Source organism: Cynocephalus volans, chromosome 15 (genome assembly GCF_027409185.1).
Source record: "Cynocephalus volans isolate mCynVol1 chromosome 15, mCynVol1.pri, whole genome shotgun sequence".
In the NCBI taxonomy this organism is placed as follows: Eukaryota; Metazoa; Chordata; class Mammalia; order Dermoptera; family Cynocephalidae; genus Cynocephalus; species Cynocephalus volans.
The window spans coordinates 5,358,465-5,379,502 of NC_084474.1; the positions used below are offsets into that span (position 1 = coordinate 5,358,465).

General features: G+C 36.8%; 1 protein-coding gene across 1 annotated transcript in view; it reads left to right on the forward strand.

The window, feature by feature from the left end:
* RNF17 (ring finger protein 17) overlaps positions 1-21,038 on the forward strand; it is a 120,953-nt gene that overhangs the window by 23,840 nt on the left and 76,075 nt on the right. The window contains exons 3-11 of the mRNA XM_063080080.1: positions 3,218-3,533; positions 4,583-4,677; positions 6,302-6,390; positions 8,668-8,779; positions 9,817-9,897; positions 11,738-11,838; positions 16,886-17,057; positions 18,312-18,388; positions 18,686-18,760. Of these exons, the coding sequence (XP_062936150.1) occupies positions 3,218-3,533; positions 4,583-4,677; positions 6,302-6,390; positions 8,668-8,779; positions 9,817-9,897; positions 11,738-11,838; positions 16,886-17,057; positions 18,312-18,388; positions 18,686-18,760 (1,118 nt within the window). The remainder of the gene's footprint in view (positions 1-3,217; positions 3,534-4,582; positions 4,678-6,301; positions 6,391-8,667; positions 8,780-9,816; positions 9,898-11,737; positions 11,839-16,885; positions 17,058-18,311; positions 18,389-18,685; positions 18,761-21,038) is intronic.

The following is a 21,038-nucleotide window of genomic DNA, read 5'->3' on the forward strand; positions in this document are numbered from 1 at the left end:
CAGCTCCCCTCAGGGGCTAGCTTTACTGTCGCTGCCCCCTTATGCATGAGTTTATCTCCTCTTTTAATAAAGTGTTGCTTGCTTTACTGCTCAGTACATTGTTCATTTCTATGACTTTGGTACCCAAGAGCTTAATTCAATAACACCTCCACAGAGGAATATTCCCCCCCTTAGTTGGAATAAACAGCCCTGTCCCAGAACAATACATAAACCCTCCCCTTGGGAACACACTGGGTGGTTCTCATTTTCTTTCCGAGCCCACCTGGCCATACACGGTGCATATTCTCTCTGCACAATAAATTCCTATTACTTGTATGTCTGTCTATCTCTTTCCTTTTGTTCTTGTTGAATGAGCTCACTGGACTGTGGACTTCAATTGGTCCCAAGTAAGGTTCTCCTTACGTGGTTGGATCAAGGACCTAGGTTAAGCCCTCCAGTATCAGAACCAGCCTCCCTAACCAACATCCCCCAACAGACCCCTGCTCTCGCCTTTAACATCTAGGGCAGAAATCAGGGCGGGTTTGAGCACACAGCATACCAAGCTCCTGGGGCTTGTGAGGACTAGACCAGCTTAGATGTGTAGAGAGCCCAGGAGGTCCCCAGCACCCCCCTCAGCATTCTGGCCACAACCACTTAACGAATCTCCAAAATGTTCCAAACTTTTCCTCATCTTTTTGTCCTTTTATGATTCCTCCAAAGTCCTCCAACCTTCGCCCATTACCCAGTTCCAAAGCCACTTCCACATTTTCAGGTATCTGTATAGCAACACCACACTCCTGGTACCAATTTTCTGTATTAATCTGTTTTTGTGTTTCTATTACAGAATACCTGAGACTGGGTAATTAATAAAGAACAGAGGCTTATTTGGTTTATACCTCTGGGACAGCTGCATCTGGCATGGGCCTCAGGCTGCTTCTGCTTGTGGTGGAAAGCAGCAGGCAGCTGGCAGTACAAGCAGATCACATGGCGAGAGGAAGCAAAGCAGGGAGAGGTGCCAGAGTCCTATAAACAACCAGCTGTCGTGGGAATTAATAAAGCAAGAACTCCCTCACTGTCCCCACCTGGCAGGGACAGCATTAATCCATTCATGAGGGATCCACCCGCACAACTCAACTAGCTCCCAACACTGTCACATTGGGAATCAGATTTCAACATGAGTTTTGGTGGGCAACATATCCAAACTCTATCATGGGCATTCATTCTTTTTTTTTTTTTTTTTTTGGCAGCTGGCCAGTACAGGGACCCAAACCCTTGAACTTGGTGTTATACACTGTGCTCTAACCAACTGAGCTAACCAGCCAGCCCCATACTTTTATTCTTTATTCCTTGTCATTGGGTTAAATATTTCATAGTAATTTTTTTTTTAGCAGTGCAGGGACAAGCATTACAGGCAAAAGATCCTGAGGCTAGAAAGAGCTTAGTGTACTTACACGAGTAGAACTGAAAAAAGCCACGATATCTGGGACACAGTGAGAAGTGGTACAAAATGAGGCTAGAGAGGTAAGCAGAGGCCAAGTCATAAGGACATTGGAAGCCATTTTAAGGATTTTTTGCAGTGAATGGAAAGCCATGAAAGGGTTCCAAAGGATTTACACAATCTAAATTAAATATTAAGACAAGTCCGGCTGCTGTATTCGAGGGTTTTTGGTAAGTGCTAAGTACCTAACATATAGGGTCTAAACATATATTGTATTTCTCACTAGACCTGATCTATCCAACTTCTGGGATAACCAAAGGCATATAAAATTCTCTCCAGCATGCCTGGTGATTCTCAGAGATGACTTCCCTATACTGCACTGCATTAGATATTTATATTATGGCCCAAGATGAACCCCTCTGCAATGAGATTGTCATTATTCAACTTATAGCACAGATATACTAGTGAAAGAGAAGGCTGCTGTTACATGCTAGAGTAGTATGAAGGATGGGGGAAAATGTGAAGGTTTCAAGGAGGTGGTTCTCAGGCTGACTCACGAAGGATAAGGAGAATATGAACTGATGAAGAGGAATGAGTGGGCATTCCAGAGGAAGTGGAATAGTACTCACAAAACAGTGGAAGAATCAGCATGTTATATGGGAATATTGGCTTGGTTATTAACCAAAGTCCCATTGTGGATTTTTAGTAGTAGAAACCATTGGATGGGTAGAATGGAGATAGATTAAGGAATTAGCACGTTTTTCTTGAAGGCAACAAAGTACAAAGATTTTTGAGCAGTGGTGGGCCTTTGAACAGAATACCTGTTTCTACTTCATATATATACACACACACAAATGTAAAGGTAAAAAGAGAAAATGTGGAATATATGCAGACTTTTACTGTTAGCGGCTGAAGGCAACCTTGCCATCTCCAGTGCTTCTTATGAAATGCACCTGCCACATTGCTACCAGATTACCTCATTCCCTGCTCAGAAGACTCCTGCACTCTACTGCTTAAAGGGTTAAGTCCAAACTCCTTAGCCCAACATTCAAGACTCTCCAAAATTCTTCCCTAACATACCTCTCTGAAAAGTCACTTGAAGGAAACTATTACTCTGGTTAAATGGTTTATAAATTAATTTCTAAAGAGGTCTCTGCATCTCCCACCGACATTCCCCGACTTATGTGTTCTTTCGCCCTGGAAAGCCTCATTTCCTGTTTACACTTATAAGTATCACGCAGGTTTTAAAGTCTAGTACAAACCTATATCCTCTAGGAAGACTTTTCATTACACCATAGACTATATTGACTTCTTCTCAGAAAACAATAGTTCTTAAAGTCTCTAACACATGTGTGGCACTTAACGCAAGCAACCCTAGCAGAAGTTACCATTTTTAGGTAAAGGGCTACATACCTGTCACGCAGAAACCTGTTAGTTTATAAATTCTTAGTGTCCCCAGCTGCTCCTGGCACAGTGCCTTGTATACCAATAGGCTGCACAACAGTTAGTAATGATGATCACCCCTCAGTTTGAGCTTGTTAACCACGGATCGGCCTCTCCACTCCAGCCACTGTCAGGCAAGCCCCCCACGTGGCCAGCAGCAGGCTTGGGGTTTCGGGCCCTGACACAGAATAGGGAAAGGGGTTGCTTCAGTACGAGGATTGTTTGCTAGTTGTGAAGTCCCTCACAATTTTAGTAATAATAAGTGAAATTGAACTTGCCTTGAGGGAGAGTGCTGAGGTGGCGATGCTGTGGGGGGGGAAAAAAAGGTTCCTAACAAACACCGGGTTCCCCTCCCAGGGCGAGAAGCCCGGACAAAACCGAAGTCAGCCCAGGGCTCAGGCACCGCAGGGGCCAGCTCGGGTGGGCTTGAGCCTCCGGCCGCTGATTGGCTGTCCGCGGCCTCCGGTGATTGGTTGCCGCCGCGAGGGCCGCTGGGACTGGCACGCGGCGCCTGCCCTCGCACCGCACCGAGAGGAGGCCATGATGGCGGGAGGGCCGTCGAGGGCTCGGCTCGTTCTGGCTTCCTGCCAGCGGGCGGGGAGCAAGCGCTGGCCCAGGAGTGCCGCCGAGATCCGGTGCACCCGGTGTGGAGGAAGGGCGGCCAGAGATTCCGGTGAGGAGCCGGCGGGCGGTCCCGAGCGCGGGAGGCCGGTGGGGAGCGAGGCCTGGCAGGGCGGAGGCCGTTGGGCGGCGGGCGCGAGGCTCCGTCCCGTGCGGCCCTTCCCGGAGGGTCGCGCCGCGCTGGCGTCGGTTGGGACGGCTTCCCGCCGCCTCTCCCGGGGCCCAGCCGGCGTGAGTCTTCCCGCGCAGGGCAGAGTGAGTCGCTGGAGCACCGTTCTACAAACTTCCCAGGTTCACCAAGAACTCTGTAATTTTTTTTCTAGTAGATGACGGACTATATCTGGTTTCTTTTTCCTTTTCACTTGCAAAAAAAAAAAAAAAAGCTTTAAAAAAAGACAATTTTTTGAAGTTACACAAGTAACGTCATTTATGATAGACTTCGCATTCTACTTAGAGCATTTAAATCTTGACGTAGGTTTTCAGTCAGGGTTGCAGCATTCATGTGTGAGAGCCAGGTTTGTGACGTCGTAGCCTCCGGCTTCTGGCCTTGCCAACAGCTCAGATTATTGTGAGAGCTCGCGCGGTCTTACCAACCTCTCATTCCGGCCCTTCCTGCCACCCTCTCAGGATGGGAAATATCAATTAGTAGAGGACAGAATGAGCAAGTAGAGAGAACGTTGGAGTCGGGATTATCCCGTTGAATTAGCAAGATCACCAAAATGGTTTTTTAAAAATCTTTAGGTTGCATATAATATTCCCCGGCTACTTAGCCTTGATAGTTACAGAGGTCCAATGAAATATGTCAGAACAGTTTGTACAATTACAAGATAATGGCAAATCCAAAATATTATAGGTACAAGGTAGCTATCTGAATTAATGCAAACACTATTACACAGCTCTCCCTGTTTTTTCTTCTTGATTTCTGTCCGTCCTTCTGACTTCAAGTTTCTCTTGTATTTTGTGTAATAAATCATCCATTTCTAACTAAGTATTCATTCCTGTACAATAGCATCCCCTTTGAGTTTCCCCTTTGATCAGTTCTCCCCATTCAACATTAACAAACTGTGGAAAGTTTAATTCGCAATAGAATTTCATCAATAGGTCACCACCGTGAACTTCAGTGTGGACATGCTTTTTGTGAACTGTGCTTGTTAATAACTGAAGAATGCAGCACAATTATATGCCCTGATTGCGAGGTAAGTTTATAATTCTTCACATTGAAGGCATTATAGCCTAATGTTAAGGGTAAAAATGTTAGAGAAGTAAAACATACCCCTATTTAAAAACTAAAATCTTACATTTTTGCTGCTGAGTCTTTAAGCGAAGCAGACTAACAAAAGATAATACTTTTTCCACCCATTTTATGATTGTTCAAAGTGATCAAGAAAAATAAAAGTCTAAAATCATACGTTTGTCAGCCTACGTATTTTGACTCTTTGAAGACCTCTGTAGAAAATTACCTCTTCTAGTTGTGTATTTTAATGAAGTATTTTCCTTTCAAAATCCTACCCTTTTCTACACCAATGCCATGCAAGCAGGCAGGTTTTGAACTCTCCCTGCCCCTCAGCATTTGTGTGTCATCAAATTTACGTTTATAGAGATGCCATACTATAAAAATTTTGGCAGAGAAGAAAAACAACTGCCTAAAGTTAATATTTACTTCACAAGCTCTAAAAATAGAATAATTCCACTAGACCAAAATCTATCAACCCATAAGAATGAGAACAAATTGAGGATTTAAAATAAAATTTACTTACCATCCTTTGCATTTACTACGAATACAAATGTAGTTCAATTTATGTATTGTGTTCCTGGAAAGTTGTTTTAACCTGTAAATTCTTAGTGTTCCACGGGAGAGATCACATGATGAGGATTTGTATTCTTTGTTTTTTGTGGCAGTGTGATAGACAATATGGAGGCACAAGATCTAGAATGCAGTACTCATTCTGTCAGCCTACCTTGAGTTTCTTCATTTGTGGGACAGAAATAATACCTGCTTTGTCTTATCTCATAGGATTGTAAGAATCAAATCTGAATTATGTAAAAGTTCTCTCCAAGCTTTCAGACCATTAAAGTAACCCTTCACTATTTAGGTGTGGATTGACTGGTTTGCAGATTAAACGTGTTAAAAATATATATGTTGTAATTTGTGAACATTTTAATTATAGCAAAAACATTTACATATTAGAAGCTATTTTGGAATTACATACTTTACAAGTATGTGAATTTTATTACAAGTATTACCCTTTACTATGGGAAATTCCTATCTGCTTTCCTTTTTTTTTTGAGTGGCATCCCTCAGATGTGGCTGGCAACATAGTTAAGACAAAGGGAGCCTTCCTGCTGTGGCTGTGATGGTAGATCTGATTCAGTCTTGCTGTGGGTGAAGAGTCAGTGAAGGGAAAGAGATGGAGCAGGCAGCTGGAACTGTCTGCCCATATCCATCCTGTTCTAATATCTAAAAAACACAGTTTATTTTAACAGTAAACTTTTACCTTTTTTGGCAAGTTATTTCATATTTGATGGTCTTAAATCATTATATTTGTATTATTTTCAGGATTTTGGCTAACATCTATAAGAGTACTTATAATGTGTTTACAAACATTGGTTTTGATTTTTAGGGTTGTGATAAATCTGTTTTGTATTATTTTGACTAGTTTTGTTCTAACTCTTACTTTGGAAGATACGTGACCTGTCTTGTCCTTTAAGGTTATTATCAACTTTACCTATGAATGGCACACTTACATAGTTATATAGATTATGAATAAATGGAACTTATTGAATGACTTTTTTTCTTTTTAAATCTTATTTTGTCCTAAGCTTGCTACAACTGTAAATACAAAACAAGGATACTACTCAATAGATGGTTGTATTGAAGATTCGTTTATGGAAAAACAGCAACCTAAAATGTACGTTCCGTGTGCACTTATTTTAGTTTTTAAAGTTCAATGTATTTCTGAAATAATTTTAGAATTAGTGAAAAAATGTCATTATTAGATCTGTGGTTCTGACACATTGTTTATAACATGCTGTTTACGTTGATAATTTGTTTTAGTTATTAGTGAAATGGAGAATCCAACTACTAAGAAAGCAACATTAGTTTGTCCTTATTTAAAGTGAAAAAAAATATATAAGGATTACCACACCAAAACAAGAAAGGCTAAGTGTACAATATTGATGTTGGATGAGAGGAAGTTATAAAGGAAAAAAACTTATTTCTGTTGATTTTTAAAAGTAGCACAAGTACAATATAATAGACTACTTTGGGAAGGGATGGTTTTGAGAGGTGATTTATAAAAGGAAAAATAATAATTTTGGAATTCTTTTATACATTTTTCCATTCTTCCATAAAATTTTGCACATGTATATGTTGATAAATGCTCTTCCTGAATTAGTAATACAGAAACTTTTTAAAAAAATACATCCCAGCTAGAGATGACCACCTGTGTTACTTTTTATTGTCCTATATGTCCTATGTACTACATACCTTACCTGCTAGTTAAGCCCCTTTAAGGGCATGGACCACATTTTGTATCTCTCTACATCCCTGGTATGGGACACTGAATAAGTATGCAGTGTTTGTTAGATGAAGAGCCATAATGTTTTGATATGTCAAAATTTAGGGCTTCCAAGTTTGAACACCTGTAGGAGTCAAGCGGATGACTTACTGGGTGAGGTAGACTGAGTTTAAATGATGAATGGTAAGGATTGTGGCAGATGAAGAAGGCTAACCTCCTCCAAAGGAAGTAGTCCCTACCCAGCTCTAGCCAATTATGGCCACGTGTTAAGACCAACCAAATATTGCCAGATTTTTTTTCCCCCGAGATGAACTAGAGATCTGTACTTCTATTTGGAATTTTCTGACTTTTTCTGCAAGGGCTGGCCAGTTAGCTTAGTTGGTTAGAGCATGGTGTCGATTACACCAAGGTCAAAGGTTCAGATCCCCATACCAGTCAAAAATAAATAATAATAATAATAAAAAAATCCTTCAAGTCAAATCAGATTATACTCTCGTCTAGATGTGTATAATATCTAGTAGGGTTTCAAAGTGAAACATCACTTTCAGAGGTAAGAGGAATTCATCTTAACTAGAAAGTACCCAAATTTGTTCCAGATTACTATTTTTTAAATTCTCCATGTCAAGTATACTTATGTTAGAAATTCCTATTCTCTAATTTAAGTACAGTTTGGTTTAAAATTGTGTATTTTTAAATCGTGTAGCCCTTTCCTCATAATGTATCTTTTTACTGATATCTCTTTTATGTTTTGAAACAGGAATTGAATAATGGATTCCTCAGGGCTAATGCACTCAGTATGTTTTTTAAAAACATGAATATTCACTTTTTAAAGCAGTAGAATGTTTAAAAATTATTTGGGCTAGTATTTTTCCATATAAGAGTAACATACTTAAACATCATAGTTTCTTCCATAAATTATAAGCTTATAATTCAGAAAACACTAAGGGCTTACTATGTGCCAGCCAATATGGGGATATAAGAAATAGGTAAAACTGGCTTCTGTAGTCAAGAGAATGCAGCTAACTTTTTTTTTCCTTGCAATTAACTTGCTTAAGTTAAATTCATTACCTTTTGTAAATTACCTACACTTGTAAGCTGGCATTTGTGTGTATAAGCACTTACCTTTTAATTTGTATGTATAAGTACTGTAATTGAGCTTAAGATATTTCAGTGATTATCAACATCTCTACCAAAAATACCAGGTAAGGAGAGGTGATTAAGAAATTGAAACACAATATATACATTCAGCTATTATTTTTAAGAATTTATTAAGAAGTTGAATTCTTGGGGCCGGCCCCGTGGCTCACTCGGGAGAGTGCAGTGCTGGTAGTGCCGAGGCCCGGGTTCAGATCCTATATAGGGATGGCCGGTGCGCTCACTGGCTGAGCGTGGTGCAGACCACACTGTGCTGTGGTGAAGGTTGCGATCCCCTTACTGGTCAGGAAAAAAAAAAAAAAAAGAAGTTGAATTCTTGATTAAAATTAAGTTTATGTGAAAGCATGTTTACTCATGGTTTCTTTCTCCTCACAGATTGTACATGTTCTTATAAGTCATCATATGAATTATTTTTGATAGAGGATAAAAATCAGAAGAGAAGGTTGAAGCCATTGTATTAGTGTTGGTATTTAAAATAATGTACTTGAAATTTATGTACTTGACATTTTTCAGGGTAAAGAATCTTTCTCAAGACTTTAAAAAGACTGCTGATCAGCTAACTATCGGTATAGAACATTCAACCTCCATACACAAGACTGCTTTGAACTCATCTGCTGTAGTGTCGGTATGAAAAAAGTTGGTCATGAAGTATGATGAAGCCAAACGTTTGACTTTTTCTCTGGTAGCTTAACTTTCTTCTCCTCTCAAGGTTCCTTCCTATAAGTATAGAAGCTTATAGGTAATAAGGATAAACCCATTGTCCTTTCTTGAGTGTCTTGTTTTAGTCTACATTTGAACAATTCTAAACTATACTTGAAGAATTCTTTTCTTCCTAAAGCAACCCTTTCTACCTTCGACCAACTCTGTTACAAAGTTCTTGATGTTTATCTATATGTAGCTTCTTCCCTTTCAACCAAGTTATTGAATCTAGATTCTATGAAACATGTATATAGTTTTCTAAATTCTGTGTGATTTTCCAGTTATTTTAATGGTGAGCAAAAGGCCGAACTGTGTTTGTTGTTGTTGATGATATTGTTGTTGAAGATTGAATTTTACCTGTTACTACTACTGGTAACTTTAAATAATGTATTGTTTTAACTTAAGATTAGAAATAGAACCAACTCCAAAATGCTGTTGAATGAAGTGTTAAATCTTTTTGTTAAGATCGTTAATGGGCTGGGGGAGGGGAGAGAGCGAGCACTTAATCTTGCTGTACTTTGCTTCAAGTTTAAATCTTTTGTTTGTTTGGCGGCTGTCCAGTACAGAAATTCTCAAATTTAAATCTTAACATTGACAAATAATAATCTTTTTTCTTAAAAACTGTTTATGCTTTTTTTATGTGTACATTTATTGCCATGATAAATTATTCAAGATAGTTTTAAGTTGAAAATTGTTTGTAGAACATAATACCATTTTTCAAAAAGATATCTTTATGAAAAAAATCTGGAATGTGATAACCAAATGTTATCACATTCAAATAATAATGATTTTTTAAATCTCTAAGCAGGATTAAGTTATTTTTGTTGCTTATTTACAGTTTTCTGTAGTGGATCTATGTTGTTTTTGTAACCAAATTGGTAGCCTTAATTTTTTGCAACTATAATGTGTCTTAGCATCTATTTTTATATTTTATATTAGTATGTGCTTCCCCTCCTTTCTTAGGAGACTAAAACTGCAGAAGAAATTGATGAAGCATTGAAGATAGCAGGATATAATTTTGAACAGTTAAGCATTGCTGTAAAAGTAAGCATTTTGAATGATTAAATTCTATCATGAAGTGAAGCATGTACTTTTTATTAACTTTTAAAAGAATTTTAAAAATTGAAATGTATCAATTGTACATATTTATGGCGTACAGAGTTGTATTTCAATACGTGTATACAAATGTGTGACAATCAAATCATTTTAATTAGCATGTTCATCACCCGCAAACCTTTATCATTTTTTTGTAATGAGAACATTGGATCTCCTCTCTGCTAGCCATTTCAGGACATACAATAAAGTATTGTTAGTCATAGATGCCTATCACTGCTGCGCACCAGTAGAACTTATTTGTCCTATTCAGCTGTGATTTTGTTTCTATTAACCAACCTCTCCCTATCCCCCCTCCCCCTGCTCTTGCCAGCCTCTAGTAACCACAATTCTACTCTCTGCATGTACTCTTTAAATGTGTACATTTAGATGTGTTATCACTAAGTCAGAGCTTAGCACTGAGTTGTTAAGCATGATAATCCAATAACAGAGAAACATGCAGAAGAATGGAAAACAACTGCCATGGCCTGCCAGGATTAGTCTTATAGCATTGTTGTGCTAGGAACCTAATGAAATTGGAACTTTATTAAGGAACCATGACTTCTACTTCTGTGAGCTGAATGTTGTCTCAGAAGCCTTGTAGACCCTCTTTCATTTGGCTATATCACCCTACTGAGAGAGTCTTATGCTCTTTTCTTCCTGTTCTACCCCCAAATGAGAGACCCACTCATTTGGTGACAAGAACAAGCTATTTAAGCACCCAGCAACAACAAATTTAAAGTCAAGGAATTCAGAAGGTTATAGCTGATTATACTGTGGCTGCTTATTTTCATAGAAAGATAGGATATTTTTGATTGGCTAAATTAAGTCACCATAAAAAGTCAGTTTCTCAAAGGGAATGAGAAATATGATAAAAGTAATATAGAGTTACAAGAGAAGAAAAACTGAGAGAAGAAGGAAAAACAGTTTGTCCTCTGTAATAAGCAGCAGTTAAGATAATAAGTACCAGAGTAGAGTAAAGCAGATTAGTGGCAAACTAACTGGGGGTTAGGACTCAACATCTAAATTTGGGGTTGGGGGACACAATTCAACCCAAAGTAGCCTGCCTTCTTGCCATCCAGTATTCACGTCCTTCTCAGTGCAAAATACATTCATCCTATCCTAACATCTCCAGAAGTCTTAACCCTAAGTTAAGCATTAATTCTAAGTCCAAAATCTCATCTAACTATCTTCTAAATCAGGTGCAGCTGAGACTCAGGATATGATTCATCCTGGGGTTAAATTCCTCTCAAACTTTAAGCCTGTGAATCTAGACAAGAAATTATCTGCCTGTCAAATCTATTGCTGAGACGGGCATAGTATTTGACATTCCCATTCCAAAAGGGAGAAACTGGAAGGAAAAAAGGGGTCATGTATGTCAAGCAACTGTTCTTGAAACTGTTTAAAAATGCAAAGAAATGCGTGGAATAGTTAATATTTTAGTTCAAGTATAGTTTTTAAGTTTATTTAGGGAATTCTGCCAAAGAGAAATTCAGCTGTCCAAAATGTCTTGTTTCCTATGACGATAAAAAAAGAAAAAAGTTTAAAAACTTATCAGTGGATTTTTTTAGTTCTTTTTGCCAAATTATTAGTACAAAATGCCAACTAAATGTGGTCTTGCTGAAAAGTACCTGTATTTAAAGTTCAATTTTGTGACTTATTCCATTTATTTATGTAATCACCTCTTGTTATTTGAAGTCTAGAAAACACCCTTTACTTTCAAAACTATATCGATAATACAACTTATACAAAATTAAAATACCAGATTAGATCTTTGTGCTGTTTTCCCCAGATGCTTGAACATATACAGAATCAGACAAAAGAGGAGACAGACAGTCTTACAAAGGTTGTGGAGAAACAGTTTGATCAACTTTTTGCTTCTCTTGATTCCAGGTAATAACAAAAAATATAGACTCAATGAAACTGAAGTTTTTAATATTAACTTGTCATTTTGTACCTTTGTTTAGATTGAAATAATGAATAACTCAAACAAGTTTGGGAAGTAGTGGGGTGGTCCTACAGACTGATTTTTAGAACTTCATAATGGAAAACAATTTGTACTTTTTTTTTTTTGACCATTTGCCTTCTGGTCCCAAAACTAACTGTTAAAATAAACAAGCTTCTTACCTAAAATAGCACAGAAAAGTATTTTCAAAACCTAAATCATGTTGTGGAATTCTGCATACTTGGAAAAATAAAAACATACTTTTTCATATACATAATTCTGTCATTTTTTTAATGTGCTTATTTGCATCAGAGCAGAAGCCTTTCTAATAGGCATTGCTAAACAAATAACCCCTTACTGTTATTCATCTATCACTTTTTTAAAAGTGATGTATATTGTCTTTAATTAGTCACATGATGGAGGAAAATTAGATATTCCTCCATTATGCATTTCAAGAAACAGGCTCATAAAAGTTATAACATGCCCAAAGTATTTAGTAATGCCATTTGTCCATTTGACTTGGATCAGTGCTTTTTTTTTTTTTTTAATCTTCTTGGGTGCCTAGAACATAGGCTCAGTCTACTATGCAGGAATTGATTAATTTCACATTTGATCTTTAATTACAGCATTCTAGTGATAGGTCATGTGAATGAGTGGGGTATTTTTGCTTTTTTTAAGGTCAGATATGCATAACACAAAACTTACCTTTTTAACCATTTTTTTCCTCTTTTTTTTCCTCTCTAACCATTTTTAAGTATAGAGTTTGGCGGCATATGATATTTCTGTGTTTAACTTTCTGAGGAACTGCCCAACTTTCACAGAGGTTGCATGCACCATTTTACTTTCCCACCATTGATGCACAAGTGTTCTAATTTCTGTACATTCTCGTCAACACTTGTTATTTTTTGTTAGTGTTTTTTAATCCTAATGGGTATGAAGTTCTATCTCATTGTGGTTTGATTTTCATTTTCCTTATGACTGCTGATGTTGGGCATCTTTTCGTGTGCTTATTTATTGGCCAATTTATATACCTTCTTTGAAGAAATATCTGCCTAAGTCCTTTGTTCATGTCTGTTTCTTTGTTTTGTATTTGGCAGCTGGATGGTACAGGGATCTGAACCCTTGACCTTGGTGTTACCTTGTTCATTTTTTAATTGGATTGATTACTTTGTTGTTGGGTTGTAGGAATTCTTTATATATTCTGGGTATTAAATCCTTATCAGATACATAGGACTTACCAATGTTTTCTCCCATTCTGTGGGTTGTCTTTTCACTCTCTTGATAGTGTCCTTTGATCCACAGAAGTTTCTGATCTTATGAAGTCTAGTTTATCTATTATTTCTTTTGTTTCTTGTGCTTTTGGTGTCAATCTAAGAAATCATTGCCAAATCCAACATCATGATGCTTTTTCTCTATGCTTTTTAAAAGAGTTTTATAGTTTTAGTTCTTACATTTAGATATTTGGTCCATTTTTAGTTAATTTTTGTATATAGTGTAAGACAAGATTCCACCTTTATTCTTTTGAATTGGATATCCAGTTTTCCTAATGCTCTTTGTTGAAAAGACTGTCTTTTCTCCATTGAATGGTATTGGCACTCTTATCAAAAATCAGTTCACCATATACTTGTATGTGAAGGTTTATTTCTGGGATTTCTGTTTTATTCCATTGGTCCATGTATTAGTTCCTTTCTGTTGCTTATCACAAAATACCTGAAACTGGGTATCTTGTAAGAAAACAAAATTTGTTGCTTACAGTTTCAGAAGCTGGGAAGTCCAAAGTCCAGGGAACACATCTGGTAAGGGTCTTGTTTGGGGGTGGCTTTACAGCAATGCAGGGGTTCACATGGAAGAAAATGGTGGATCAGAGAGAGAGAGAGTGTGTAAAGTTGTGTTGTTGATTTGCAAGCTCTTTTATTCATGTAAGTGTTTACAGCTATAAGTTTTCCTTTTAGCACTGCTTTTGTTGAATCCCATAAATTTTATTTTGTGTTTTTGCTTCATTTGTCTCAGCATATTTTTCTGATTTCCCTTGTGATTCTTCTTTGACCCATTGGAGTTTAGGAGTATATTGTTTGATTTTTACATATTTGTGAATCTTCTAGTTTTCCTTCTGTTATTTGCAGTGGTCAGAATCTTCTAGTTTTCCTTCTGTTATTTCCTTCTGTTATTCCATGTGGTCAGAAAAGATACTTTATATGATTTTAGCCTTTAAGTTTATTAAGACTTGTATTATGGCCTAACATATGGTCTATCCTAGTAAATGTTACATGTATGCCTGAGGAAAAAGTGTATTCCCCTATTGTTGGGTAGAGTGTTCCATATATGTTAGGTTCAATTGGTATATAGCATTGTTCAAGTAATCTGTTTCTTTGTTGATTCTGGGTGTTCTATCAGTTATTGAAAGTGGAGTATTAAAGTCTCCAGCTATTATTGCAGGCCCGTTTCTCCCTTTAATTCTGCCAATGTTTGTTTCATATATGAGAGGACTTCAAAAAGTTTGTGGAAAGATTTGCATTAGCTTTTAATTCTTTTTCCACAAACTTTTTGAAGTACCTTCATATTTGTGGCTCTGATGTTTGGTGCATATGTTTATAATTATTATATTAAAGCCTGTTTTGTTTGATGTTAGTATAGCCACCAGCTTTTGTTTATTACCTGCATGGAATATATTTTTCCGTCCCTTTACTTTCAAGCTAAGTATGTCTTTAGATCTAAAGTGAGTTTATGATGACAGCGTTTAGTAGGGTCATGATTTTTATCCATTCTTCAAATCTATGGCTTTTGTTTGGGGAGTTTAATTCATTTATATGTAAAGTAATTACTGATAAGGAAGGACTTTCCATTTGCCATTTTATTTATTTTGTGTATGTATTTTGGTGTTTTTTTTTTTTTTTTTTTTTGCCCATTTTCTCCATTACTTCCTTTCTTTGTGTGTACTTGATATTTTTGTCTTCAAGTTCACTGATTCTTTCTTCTGCCTGTTTAAGTCTGCAGTTGAACCCCTCTAGTGGGTTTTAAAATTTTTAGTTTCTGTGCTTTTCAGTACAAGCTACAGAATCCCTGTTTGGTTCCTTTTTATAATTTCTCTTTCTATGTTGATACTATCATTTCGTCTCTGTATAATGATACAGAGATTCTCTGTAGAATGCTCCTGATTTCCTCTAGTTCTTTGTTCATGTTTTCTTTTAACTTTTTGAGCACATTTAAGATCAGTCTGCTAAGTCTGATGCCTGTGCTTCTTCGAGAACAGTTTCTATCAACCTGTTTTCTTCCTTTGAATAGGCCATGTTTTCCTGCTGCTTTGAATGCCTCATGGTGTTTTTGCTGAAAATTGGGCATTTGAAAAAATAGTCATCTGTCCCAGTCTTTTCAAACTGGCTCTTGCTGGACCAGTCCTTCACTGAGTAGCTGGGTGTGCTCTGAGCCTTGAGATCAGCCTGGGGTGAAGGTTTAAGGTCTTCTCAGGTGTTTCTGAGCATGTATCACCTGGGCCTGAGTGTGTCTTTTTTAATCCCCCTGTATGCACAGCCAATTTTGTATGTCTTAATTTCCCAAAGAGTTTCAGTCCAGTTTTTCCTCTGGGCCTCACATGGTCTATTATATGTTTCTTGCCTGGTATCTGTAGCTTTTAGACTCCTTGCAGCCTTCCTGAGCAGTGTCCACTGCTTCTCCCCTGCCTGAGATTCAAGTTGGGCAAAACAGAGACCAGTCCTTCAGGCAGTGCCCAGACAAGTTGGGCCATTGCAAATAAAGTCTGCAGTGTTCCCTCCAGTTTGAGGGAAGGAATGGGAACTGTACTGCTGCTTCCAGACAGACCATGCCTCACTGAGGAGGAGATTGGTCGAGTAAAAATGACATGAGATTTTCTACTGTCTTGAATGTGGCTTTTTCTTGACTAGGTGTTCACTCGGTTGCTTTAGACCATTGACTATTTTCCAGAGTTCCTATAGATTATCTTAGCCAGTGTTGGGATTGGTTTTGACATCTCCATGAGGGAATGAGGGCTTGGAGCTTTCTAGTCCACCATTTTGTTGATGCCAGTCCATGTGTATGGGTCTTTAGGAACAAATTTTAACTTACCAAAATGACCATTTCTCCCCAAAAGAAATTAACTTTGAGAAATTGTGTATACAATTACCAAAAGGTTTTTGGAATGCCTGTTTACCTTCAAAGCCTGTGTCTTATTTTCTTCAATGTTGGCACACTTTACTTTTTGGGAGCCAGATTTGATTTTGGGAAAATAATGAGAAGTCATTTTGTTTGAATGAAATGAGTGAATAAGTTAAGCACTACCATTTTCAGTGCAAATCTTTTAAATTGCATTGAAAAGGTTTTGAATAATGAGGTACAAGTAATGAAGAAGTAATTATATAACCTTCCTAGGTGAGTACTTTGGAAATTATAGTTAATTGATATCTAAGTTCTGGCTTTGTGATGTCTATTTTAAAATCGCTTTTTATCTTCATGTAATATATGTCTGTTGATGGAAAATTTAAAATATGCAGGTAGATCCTTGCAGGAAATGAGTACTGATATGTCTTTGTAAGTGCACAAGTGACTACAGGATAGATACAGCCAGTATTTCTCTTACTGTAGGTGGAATGATCTAGAGTCTCTTATCTCTGTAATTTGCTTTTTCTCTAATTATATGCACATAGCTTTTAACTGTAATACATTTCACTTCAATTGAATGCCTCATTTAACCATGTTTTATGTCATGTTTATCAGCTAATAAAATTGCCTTTTCACTCACTGGCTGAGCGTGGTACAGACCACACCATGCCGAGGGTTGCAATCCCCTTACCAGTCAAAAAAAAAAAAAAAAAAAAAAATTGCCTTTTCAGATACTATCCAGTTACTATATGCCTCATTTAACCATTTTATGTTAAATTCATCAACTAGTGAAATTGGCCTTTCAAAAACTGTTACTATAAATTCACTTTTATATAAATGTTTATGAATTACTGCAAAATAACTTGATGTTCTTAAATTAAGGAAAAAGAACCTATGTGAAGAACTTGTAAGAGATACAGATCATTATATATCAAATTTAGTAATGGCAAAAAGCTACATTGAAGAGAAAAAAAATGAGTTGGATGCAGCTATGAAGATAGCAAGAGAGTTAAAATCAGCACCTTCTCTGAGGACATATTGTGATCTGAATCAGGTAATTTTAATAGTTCACAATGTGAATTATTTTTGTGGCAGCTTATTTTATATGATATTTAAGATGCAATAAGAATTTGTTTTCTGGCTATTCTAACCTCCAACCTATGTTGTCATCAATTTAGAATTCTTACGTGTTTGTATTCCAAGACAACTTTATTATATTTGTTTAGCCTTTCTTTTTTTTTTTTTTTTTTTTATCACTTAGGGAAATAATGCAATAAGGTCTTTATAACACATGATCTGAGAGGAGGATAACACTGAGGCAAGTAGGATAAAAGTTGAGGTGAAAGTTGAGGTTTCTAGGACATCTGAATGAAAAATGAGGACAAAAAAAGAATAGCAAACTAGATGAGACTGTATTTTCTTTTCATGAACAATTTAGGTATGCTGTTAACTCTCGGCTTAAAAATTTAATTCATGGTCCCATTTCAGGTTTTTCGTTACCCCTCCCAAAAATGTGCAAGTCAGGATACAAGTTGCTTCAGCAATCTCCTATCATTATGTGCCTAGGGGGCAGAATTGGGCAAAAAAAGAAACATGTTTTTTATCAGATAGTTTGGCAGGACAAGGTTGACCATAGATCCTCTTTGCTAATTTCTGCCTCACTCTCTAAGTGTCTAGATTCTCTCTATTCATCTTTGAATCTTCAGGGTCTCATTTCCCATGGTTAATCAAATATTTGGACTGAACTGAGGTATAGAATAGACACCATTGGTTTACCTTTTTCCGAAGTCTCTAACTTTACTGATGGGAGAGTTTGCAACCACCTGACTTGGCCAGACCTCCCTCCAACTGTAGTTCTAAAAACAATAATAGTCATTTCCTATGTACAGGTATTACATGTGAAGCACTAGGAAGTGAAAAAAGTGATAAAATTGGGTCTCCACCCTAGTTATTCTTGTTAGGAAAATAGGGCAAAAAGAGAGAAAGAACATTTGAAGAGAGCAACATAGGTGCAGAATGAATCAGATCAGACTTTCCTCTGCTCACGTAGCTATATCTTATTTATTAGCTAGTGTCTGTTGTTGTTGTTATCTGTTACTACATATCTCCAAAAGATTTTAAACCCTTTTAGGGGAAAATAGTCATAAACACTTATTTGCATCCCTTCCTTTGAGTATCCAAAATTGAGCCTTCAATGCATTAATTAATGGCATGCTCAAGGATATAGTTGTCCTTCTAAAATCTTACTATTTCAATAATATTTGTGAAAAAAATTCACATATGAATGACATTTCTCTTTTGATTCTAGATTGTCCGGACTTTGAAGATAACATGTGAGAGTGAATTGTCACAAGTTAGTTCTCTAACACGAAGGAACCCTCCCAGGTGAGTAAGTCATAATTCAGGAGACGACAACAAGTATAAAAATGTATTAGAGGTATTTATGTATTATTATAAATGTATTACATTTATTAAAATAGCAAGCAATTATGAATTGAAAATTTGGGTCACAAATGTTTCCCAAGTTAGCAACCAAATTAAAGTAAGTGAAATTAATGATAAATTAGAAAGTTATTTAAATGTTTTCTTTTAAATTAGTTATTTTAATGTCAGCAACTGATTTTTATTTAGAGAAAATAATCTTGTATCGAAACATTTACTTATGCTAATGTTTTGTTTTAGGTTGAATATGAACTGCAGTGAGATCATCTGTATGTTCAACAATATGGGAAAGATTGAATTTGAGGACTCAACAGAGTAAGTATAAGAACGGCAACATGCTGTCAGTGTCTGACAGTACCTGTGTTATCTAAGAGAGAGAAAAAATGATGTTTTGTGGTATGATTCAGAAGCTGAAAAATAATTTACAGGACAAAATAGTTTCTATAGTTAAATTCTATGTATAATATTTTTTAAAAGACCTAGAATGGAATTAGTATTTAATGATATGTGTCATAGTTATCCTTGATATTCATTTCATCAGCAAGCATTGAGCACTAACTCTGGATATTTAGATACATGTCAGGGAAATTACAATAAGTAGAGGAAGACAGACATGTAAACAATAAAATGCATAATTGCTATGATAGCATATTCAGAATTTAGTGGAGATGCAAAGGAAAGGAATGATTAGTTCTTCCTGGAGTAACAGGGGACTTGGAAAGAGATTTTATTTTCCCTTATCCATGAAAAATGACTAGCAAGTAGAAAGGAGGACAAAAGGGAAGGCAGGCATCTTAGAAATATGTAGGCATGAAATAGCATGCTAGGTTCAGGGAACTGCATGTTAAATTCCATCCTTTGTATCTCCAAAGATACAGAGAGGCTAACTCCTAAAGACTTTGTATGCTGTGTGATGGTATTTGAACTTTATTTTCTAGATCTGTGCTATCTAGTATGGTAGCCACTAACCACATGAGGATATTTTAACTCAAGCATAAATTAAAACTAACTACAATTAAAAATATGGTTTTGTTTTGCCACCCACCCCCCCACCCCAAACTAAATATACTTAAAAATTTAGTTCCTCAGTTGGACTAGCCACAATTCAAGTGCTTAGTAGCCACATATGTCCAGTGGCTACCTGTCTTAATCTGTTTATATTTCTGTGACAAATACCTGAGATTGGGCAATTTATAAAGATCAGAAATTTATTTCCTCACAGTTCTGGGGGCTGAGAAGTTCAGGATCAAAGTGCTGACAGGTTCAGTGTCTAGTGAGGGCCCCAATCTCTGCTTCTAAGATGGTGCCTTGTACGCTGCCATGTACATGGTAGTAGAGCAGAAGAGCAAAAAAGGGGTATACTAAGCAAGCTCCCATGAGTCCTTTCATTCAAAAAGGCAGAGCCCTCGTGACTTAATTATTTCCCACAAGACCCCACCTCTTAACACCATTACGATGAGGATTAAGTTTCAACATGAATTTTGGAGTGAACATTTAGACCAAAGCACTGCTATATTAGACAAAGCAGCACATTTCCATTATTACCAAAAGTTCTATTAGACAGTACAGCTCTAGACAATAGAAAACCACTAAAAGGTTTTAAGCATGAAAGCAAAAATAATTACATTAAGCTTTAAAAAGTTTAATTAAAAAGTAATAATCACATTAAAGTTTAAAAATTTGGGGATTATTTGGGAGAGAATGATGGTGGAGGCTGAAGGATGGGTTAAACTGTTGTCATTTCCAGAGTCTATTGATATGAGAACCCAAGCATAGGTAGTAGCACTGGATTGGAACTGAGAATAGATGTGACAAATGCTAAATGGGGAACATTAATAAAACGTAGTAATGCTTGAATATGAGGAATGAGGTAAAGTGGAACATTCTCGGTGGTTTACAGGTTTGGCTTTGGTGACTAAATTGATGGATTGGTATTATTTACAAAAATTGGGAATATAGGAAGAAAAGTAAGTTGAGAGAAGGAAGAGAGTGGATATGTTGAGTTCCTATTGTTTACCAGTTATCTGGGGAGAAATGTCTAGAGAGTAGTTGGGTATACATTCTGAAATTTAAGAGATGTTGGACTTGATTCTGGATTTAGGAGTAGTCAGAATGTAGATATTGTAGAAACCCCCAAAAAGAAAATAAATTTATTCATGTGTAGTTGGTTTGTCTCCAGGGGAAATGGTCCCCCAAGAAGCATCATGTTTGTTACCATAGGGAACAATCAGTCTGGCCCACAGTCTTAGAAGCTCAGAAACACACAGGAGCGTATCTGCTCTAAGCCAGGCAAACTAATACAAGCCAAGTTCACAAAACTGATGTATAGTCATAATGCCAGGTTGTTAATTTAATGAGCAAATATAATTGCCAACAGGGAATATAGTATTGATGTTGTCATTGTTTTCCAATACCCAGACAGAGTGAGAAGCCAAATTATCAGAAGTTGCTTTGTTCACAATCATGTTTGGAATAGAGTAAGATTAATCAAATAGCTTAACGGCATTAGGTCAAGATAGCCTACTGCATTCCTCTCCATCAGAGGGAAGACCTTGCCAGAGGAACTGGAATACCCGTCCTTCGGCTCAAGTCA